Source organism: Galeopterus variegatus, unplaced genomic scaffold (genome assembly GCF_000696425.1).
Source record: "Galeopterus variegatus unplaced genomic scaffold, G_variegatus-3.0.2 Scaffold9445, whole genome shotgun sequence".
Lineage (NCBI taxonomy): Eukaryota > Metazoa > Chordata > Mammalia > Dermoptera > Cynocephalidae > Galeopterus > Galeopterus variegatus.
The window spans coordinates 16,689-25,301 of NW_007735556.1; the positions used below are offsets into that span (position 1 = coordinate 16,689).

The following is an 8,613-nucleotide window of genomic DNA, read 5'->3' on the forward strand; positions in this document are numbered from 1 at the left end:
GCTCCATAGCTCTTTATTTATGTCTCTACATACTTAGCTTGTAGGAAGGGTATGAACCCAGATAACAGGTGTTAGCTGGCTGCAAAGGGGGATGTTATTTATCTCTCCCCCATTTTTCCTTATGAATGACCTCTGAGTTGGTAATTGACAGGGATTATTGCCATTTTTTTAATCTCTGCTAGGAGGCTGCTGGAGTCTTCCCTCATTTCATTATCCCGTTATGATGGAGCAGGATCCAGAGAGCACCCAATTTACCCAGACCCAGCGAGGTAAGGCCAAAGAGAAATGGCACTAGGTGGGGGGGAGGGGCGGCCCTTGGGGTTGCCAAACTGTTGGAAGCCCCCCATTCTGTGCCTCTCTGGTCCTGGTGCTCTTTTACTCTTCAGTTACAGTTTTGAGACAGGTGGTTCAGGTGATTGGGAAGTGTTGCAGGTAAGTGAACAGTACATCTGGTGACAGAGGGTTATGACTGAGCTCTTGTCCTTTGGGGCTCATTTCTGCAAGTGGGACACTAGTGGAGGGACTTGAGGAGGCCATGGGCAGAGTCCTAGGATATTCTTTTTCTGCTGGCCAGAAAGGTTGTTGCCATTCAGATGGATAGCCAAAAGGGGGAACAAAAGGGTTTATTTATAGGGAAGTTACTTACAAATTAAACAAACAAGCCAAAACCCTATTTTCTGTCATTTGAGAGGGACTTTAGAATATCAAAGGAGAGAAGTCAAGCTCCTGCAGATATTGAATTTTTAGAGACTACCTGAAGGAAGAGATGATTGAAGAAAGTAACTGAGTAAAACAAGTTGGCATTTTATTAAAGTGCTTGCTTTACACTTTGAAGACATTTGAAAAGTTCTTGAAGAGATGAAAAGAAAAATATTCGGATGAGTTCAAGACCCGCCCTTCCCTGATGCTGGTAACTGAGGGCCAAGGTTGGGTGTTAAGTTGATATATAATATTTGTCTGTAACAAGCAGCCCTTGGGGTTGTCACAGCCAGATTTAATGGTTCTATTAGTGATCTAAAAAGGAGTAACTTGTGCATTATTTAAGCAATTACCAGAGCACATTGTGAGGCTTTGCCAAAAGAAAAGAGTAATTTATAATTGTGGGGTTGGCAGGTTAACAATATAGATCAGATAGGGCAAAATGAACTTTGCTCTGGATTAAGAATTTCAAGTCCACCTGGAAAAACCTTTAGACAGGTTGATTCCAGAGATATTAAATGATTTTGTTGTTGCCACAGTTATGATACTGAGCATTCTTTCTGAGATACTAAGGAAAAAATTCTCCATTATTCTGTTACTTCTTTTTCCACACCCCAGAAATGGCAAATGTAACGATCAGGGAACGTAGGGATTGATGATTTTAAAATAGGTATGATTTAAAATAGGTATGAGGCTGGCCAGTTAGCTCACTTGGTTAGAGCATGGTGCTGATAATCCCAAGGTCAAGGGTTCAGATTCTCATACTGACTAGCCACAGAAACAAAACCAAAAAACAGGGTAAGCAGCTTAGATGATCACTGAGCAAGGAAGTTTATGTTAGTCTCTAATTATTTTTGAAAGTTATAAGCCCTAAGTAAGGAAAGGAAATTTTTCTCATGAATCAAATATTTTGAAACACTAAGATACATAACTTCTTGCTATAAAACAGTTTTTTTTATGATAGTAATGGGAGTCTCGTCCCCAGAATTTTTAACTTCGTAAAGTTCAATAGTGATTCTTAAAGACCATTATTTGTCCTCCTTTCATGTAGTAAATCTGTTATTTATTCCTACTCTGATCTCTTTATCACAGAAAGTGTCATACTTTGTGGTGTTGGTATTTTTACATTTTCCTTCTGAACGCTAAATAGGTTTTTTGGAGGCGGAGGTGTTCTTCCTTGAAGAAAACTTGAGGATTTATTTAAACATTTAAAATTTTCACTCGGAACTCTTTAGGTTGTTTGACGATTTTCTATCTCTTCAGTAGGAGGAGGATTGTTATTATCTCATTACTGGTTGTTTATATACAATATGTATCGGTCAAAGCCTTTGTGAGACATCTCGGCATTCAGATCCTTAGCTTTCTTCTGGATACTTAAAGGGATGAAGCTACAATTTAATAATATTTAATACATGTGCCAGGAAACCTTTCTCAGCAGTGATGCCTAGTTTCATACTTTGGGAAATTCCTGTCCTGTAGTGAAATTAAACAACTGGGGTTACCTAGTGCTGAAATTGTGTCTCTACATAAAAAGGGCAATCTTTATTTACTGTCATTGGCATCAACATTATTTCTCTCTCTGTCACCAGCAATATTATAAATTTTCCGTTAGTTAGGGTAGTTTATACATTTAGGAATGAGTATACTTATGGTCATTTTTCAGATTCAGTTCCAAAAAAAGGATCTTCTTTCTCCTTTAGAAACTTTTCTCCTGTTACATTCTTTTCTAGTCTGGTTGACTTGAAAATTTAACCAATGATGCTTGATTTTTGCTGGAAGATTTCTGTATACTTGGTAGATATAAGAACAACTCAAGAGCATTGACTTCTGTCTGTTGAAAATTTAGGATTCTGTGATTCATCCTTGTAAAATGCATGGTAGCAGGGGCCCAAACATATAATGAAAGTTCCAGCAGTTGAGGCTTTTAGGAAATAGTTGTTATAGTCTGATTATCTTGGCCAAGGCATCTGTGTATCCCATGCCCACGTGCTATACAAAGATAATTTGGATTTAGCAGCATATTATTCATAACACAGACTTTTGAGTTCCAAAGATTGCCAGCCAGCCTGTTTGGATCTCCATCTGATGGTTGGCATGAAGGATACCACCTCTGATGACAGGCATTTTAGAGGCAGCCTCAGTTCCTATAGCAGTTTGCTGCAGGATCTCCTTTGGACTGGGTCAGTAACCTTACTGAGGACCTCTTTCAGCCTTTGAGACTTTGTCCAGGGTAATGAAAAGTCAGGCTGCAAGATGTTTGCAGATACTTGTTGTGTCATTTGGATATAACTATTTCTATTTCCATTCTCAATCTTCTTCTTCAGATGTCCACTAAAAGCAAAATAACAGAAGATACATGCTGTTTTTCTTTCATATTCAAACCTTATAGAAGTATATAAAAGTCTCCAGGAATCCTCTTTAGGATTGCTGTGTCTCCTTTTGTTTTTTTCCTAATTACAGAAACATGTATTTTTATATGTATATTAATATATACATACTATTCTTCATTTTTTCCCCACTTAAAATTTTATTTTCCTTGTATTTAGGGATAATTTATTCTTTTTAATAACTACAGTGTTTCTTTGTATGGTTATAATTTATTTAATCTGTTGCTGGGCATTTGGGTTGTTTCCCAGTTTTTCACTACTGCTGACAATGTTGCAAATGAACTTCCTCCAATATACAGTACTTATCTCTGTATCTTTGTGTATTTCTGTAGGATAAAATTCCTAGTGGAATTACTAAGTCAGAGTGTGTGCCTCAGGCAGGTTTTAAGTCTTGAAATTTCTTAACAGTCTATTTAATATTACCATATAAAACATTTTTCTGTTATTGTTTCTCTCATGTTCTCAGTTCATAGCCTCGAATTATATAAGTGTTGTGAGAGATGGAGGAAAAACTTGACAAAGAAGGGAATGTGGGAAATTATATGGGATACTAGAAGTTTTCATGGAGTATCAAGATATTAAAGCCATAGTTTGAAAAATACAGGTTTAGACCAGTTATTTACTGGAATAGCCACAGTAAGGAAGAAGAAAAATGAACTATTACCTTCTACATATAATGCTCGTGCCCATGTAGCCTCTGATGCTCTGATTGTAAGAAATAGAAAAATCTCTCTTTCTTTAGATTTTCTATTCTCTCAAGTATATTTTATTCTCAGCTTCAATCCTGAATAGTTTCTCCATGTTGCAGTTAATTAATCTATTAATTTATCTATGATTAATCTGGAAGGGAGAGATAAGAGGTTCAAAGAGATTTTAAGGAGCTAGGACAAATCTGGAGCAATGTATACTCATTGGAGAAGAAAGACCTAGTGAAGATAGCTGTGGATGGGGTACTTTCTTTAATCATCTGAGGTTTATCATTGCCTGGCCTGTTTTCTCATCTATAAAATTAAAAAGTAGATGATTGCTAAAGTCCCTTTCATTTCTTTTGTGTATGGATGGTGATCAAGGAAAAGCTGTGAATCTATTTAAAGGGCACCCGAAGGAGCTAAATGGGGTCTTTTAAGATGCTCAAAAGAAAGGCCTAGTGTTACTTTCCAGGGAAAGGGCAGCTCTTGATCAGAAGATGACTGATTAAACTGCCTATTTGCATTATCTCAGAACAGAAACACTGGTGACAGTCTGATAAGCATATTCTGCAGTACAAACTTGCTGGCGAGTTAAATGCCCTTTATTTTTCATTTCTCCAGAGTTCGCCTCAGCAGGGAGATGAGATACAAGAGCTGGATTTACTGTCTACCACAGTATTCCCCACATTAGTGCTAGTTTGTGTTTGTCCATCTCTGTCTCTCTCAGATTATCTCCTGCTGCATACTACGCCCAGAGGATGATCCAGTATCTCTCACGGAGAGACAGTATCCGCCAGCGCTCTATGCGCTACCAACAGAACCGTCTCCGTTCTTCCACCTCCTCCTCTTCCTCAGACAACCAGGGCCCATCAGTAGAGGGAACCGACTTGGAATTTGAGGACTTTGAGTAAGTACATACTCAGCTTGCTTTCTTTCCTCTCTTCCCAAGCTGTGCATGCTTCCAAGTTGGCCACTGTCTGAGCAGCAGTGGTGGACATTCTTGCTTCCAGCCCTTAAGTTATTATTTGTGAGTAGGAGGATGGGGTGAGAGACAGTGGGTTACAGTGCCCAGAGCACTCCCACCTCTGGCAGCACATTGCTGATTCACCAGAGCCTGTGGGAAGGGACAGCCCCCTGGGCTGCAGGCCAGAGTGGGAGAAGGTGGCTGCTGCTCTTCAGGCAGCACTGTTATTTCCCTTTGCATGTACAGTGACTGTGGAAATCCTTCTCATGGACTATCTTCACAACATCAGGGAGGCAGGAGGCTTGGTGTTTTTTCTCTTGAGTAGATGTGGAGATGTTTTCTTTATTTTTAAATACTTGGATTTCCCTAAAAAGTAGATTTTCTGTCTTAAATACCCTGATCAGACTGATTCTTTAGATCCTACTCCTTTGCCTGAACTATCTCAGTCTCCCCCCTCCCACCCTCCACCAAGCATCCTTTGAAAGTTGCCTGTCAAATTAACATGGTGGGTTGAGAAGTGATTCCTTGCTTCTTCTGGTTTTTTTGAGTGGTTTTTGGGGAGTAGAGCAGGGGTGAACTTAAGAAGCAGGGTCAGCCCCAGGCTCCAGAATTCAAGCTCCCCCACTTTACTGTGGGTTTTGCATTCTCCAGCCTGCTGCTCTTGACCTTTCTAGACATTATGTTTCTTTCCATCCTGAAACTGAGTTATCCTGGCTTGTAGCAAATTGGATGTTTGGCTCTTTTTTTGATTACTATATTTTGGTATTTTCAACATGCAAAAACAAGAGAGAGAGAAGAACATTTAAGCATTTTTTCCCCTATCCTTTTTTTCTGGCAGTACTGGAATAGATAGCCTGTTGGTCATTTCTTCCCCCTTGCCCCTCATCTTGACATAGCCTGGTCAGGTCTGGAATTTTAAGAGTTCTTGCCTCCCTTTCAACCTTCTTCCTCTTCCTTTGCTGAATGGATAGTTCCCCATCTTGCAACAGAGCTTTATGATGTGTTTGAGAAATCTCTTTGCCAGAAAGGACTAACAAGGTAGGAACAACCTTCGTACCAATTTGCCTTCCTGATGCTATTGTTAAGCATACCAGCAATTGTGTACATGGAAACAAAAGGAAGACTGCATGGGTGGTCTGTTTGTCGAGGAAGATGGAAATGTGAAAGAAATGCAGAGATGGCATGACGCAGCTGTGGTGTGGCAAATGGAGCAGGGGTGTGGGTCCTCTCTCATCACTTCTGGAGAGGAGCAGAGCTGCTTTCTGACTCTCAGCATGCGTCCTTCTTACTCTGTCCACTCTAGGGTGAGGTGGATGCATGTGCCAGCAGTGAAGGGAACAGTGTATCCATTCCCTTAGCCAGGCTGACACTGGTAGTGAAATAGGTTCTCACATATGTATCACGATTTTTCCAGCACCAGGGTCTATTCAGGCAAGCAGCTTAAACATACATGCCAAGGCTCCTGGTACATAGTGCTGCTGAAAAGCCTGGGTGACTTTCTCTCATTGATCCTGTGGTGCTCTGGGAGTCAGTGCCGTGGATTGCCCAGCCCTCTTTCCATGCATGCCTGGAAGACTGCATTATCCCTTTGCAGTGGTGAAATGTGGGGCTTGTGCCTTTGAGCTGTATCTTGCCTCGTGACTTGTCCTTCACAACAGAGTTCTGGGTTAGTTTAAAATGTTCTGTTCTCGTCTTACCTTCCCTTTCTTCTGCTACCACCTCCTCTCTCTCCCCTTCCTTCCCCCTCAATTTTCCTCTGTTAGACTGCCTCCTCCCTGTGCTCCCCCCAGCCCACCTGTGCTCTCACTTCCCTCCTGGCTTCAGCATGACCTGAATTTACATTTCCTTCTTCACCTTTCATGCACTGGCTTGCCCTTGTTTTTTCCTAGGCATTTTGTATTGCTCCCTGGTTAGTAACAATGGGCTAATTTCTCTAATGCCCTTCCCAGAGTCCCTCCCCTGGGTGTTTGCCTTTTCTTTTGGGCTGATGCAGACCGTAATCTTGTTTTTAATAGCAGCTGTGGATTAGTCACCTAAACATTAGTAGTCCAGGTCTTCTAGGGAAGGATGTTGCTGGCTGGTTGATACTGATTTACTGCCTGTTCATTCTTTCTCTCACTTCTTCTCTGCCCCTCCTCCCCCCATTGTAAACTGAGTGCTTCTTGTGGTTGCTTCTCCAGGTGCCCTGAGGAAGGAGAGAGTGAGAAATTAGGGAATATACCAGCCAATTTTAATTTCTCTGCCATAATCCTTTTTCTCTGATAACTAGAAGGAAAGTTAGAAGCTTGTGCAGTCATAATGTATAGTTATTTCAGGGAGAGAGAAGCAGGTAAGACAGATAAGGCCTGGAATCCTCCCAACAGTTAGTGTACCATTAAGAGAGACTGTTCTATTAGGTTACCTCACCTTCACGGCACATCATGCTCCTGCCTTTGCTGCCTCACTTTGACCTTTTCACTCTCCTTCCATTTGCTGAGTCGTAGATCATTTTGCCACTCTTGGGTTCATCCCATCCAGGTGTGGAGTCCTCAGAAAACCAATGGAGCCATTACTCAGATCCCATCTTTTTTGGTTCTCTTCTATCATCCACTGAATGAAAGTTATTAGCTATAATAATATTTTTCATAACTCACAAAACATTTGTAATATGTATGTTAAAAAAGAAAACTTGTTTAATTCTTATAATAACCTAACAAGACAGTTATTTATCCTGTTGTGGTATTTTTCTAAATGAGGACACTGTGACTTAACTAAGTCAGATATGTCTAAGATTAGAGAACAGGAACAATCATGTTTAGTGTCTGACTTTTATTGTCCTACAGATTTTATAACCTTTAAAAATGATGTACAACCATATCTGAGCCTTCCATGAGCTTGCTGTGGAAGAAGACCATCAAGATTTATCTCTAGGGAGGATGGCTATGGAGGTTGGTCAGCATCAGGTTAAATTATCTGTTCTTTTGTGATCTGGATTAATGTCCATCTTCCCAGACAGGCATCTTCTCCTGCCATTCATCTCTGTCTGCAGCAAGGATTGGAACTGTAGAATCCCATTGTTTATCAAAATGCACAAACAGGACATCCAGAAACCTGCTGTCAGTAGGTCTCTTCTGAAGCCCTTAGCAGCTGTCTTTGCATAAAAATGTTCATGAGCAGGGTAAAGGTGTGACTGCCTCTGACATTGCTGTCTGCCTGCTTTCAAGCCTAGATCACCTACTAGAATGTAGATGGCAAATAAGCATAGGGAAAACTACCATTTTCATTTTCATCATGCCTTTGGAAAGAGGGAGGTAAGCTTTTATAAAGCCCAGGTTAAGTGCTGTATCTCGGTAGTTGCTAAGGCCTGCAAAAGAGGTGGTGTGTGTGCCTTTCTGACTATTGTTCCAGCATTCTTTGCCCCTTCCTCATTTTATCTGTTATTCTAGATATAAATAATGATCCCAGAATCATCCCCAGCTCATATTCCTGCCATTTCTGCCTCTTTCTGTAGGTGCCTTGCCTTCCAAGGCAAAGGATACCCTGAGCAAAGTCTTTGCTAATGACAATAATGATCCCAGAATCATCCCCAGCTCATATTCCTGCCATTTCTGCCTCTTTCTGTAGGTGCTTTGCCTTCCAAGGCAAAGGATACCCTGAGCAAAGTCTTTGCTAATGACAGTCAGAACTAAAAAAGCTTCAGATTTGATCAGCCACAAATAGTTCCACCATACATACCAGCCACTGGGTAATTACATTCAGCTTCTTAAAACTTGTTGCCAGCACAGAAGAGAACAAATCCTTCATTCACAGTTGTGACACTGGCCTCTACTTTGGGGTTTTGCCTGGGAAAAACATCTTATTAAGAATTCTAGGGCCGGCCCGTGGCTCACTCGGT

General features: G+C 40.9%; 1 protein-coding gene across 1 annotated transcript in view; it reads left to right on the top strand.

Annotated features, from left to right (window-relative positions):
• Window positions 1–223: 223 nt before the first annotated feature.
• LOC103609298 (activating molecule in BECN1-regulated autophagy protein 1-like) overlaps window positions 224–8,613 on the top strand; it is a gene marked incomplete at its 3' end in the record, with an annotated part of 19,334 nt that continues 10,944 nt past the window's right edge. Inside the window, exons 1-3 of the mRNA XM_008593645.1 lie at window positions 224–269; window positions 387–432; window positions 4,503–4,682. Coding sequence (XP_008591867.1) covers window positions 224–269; window positions 387–432; window positions 4,503–4,682 — 272 coding nt within the window. The remainder of the gene's footprint in view (window positions 270–386; window positions 433–4,502; window positions 4,683–8,613) is intronic.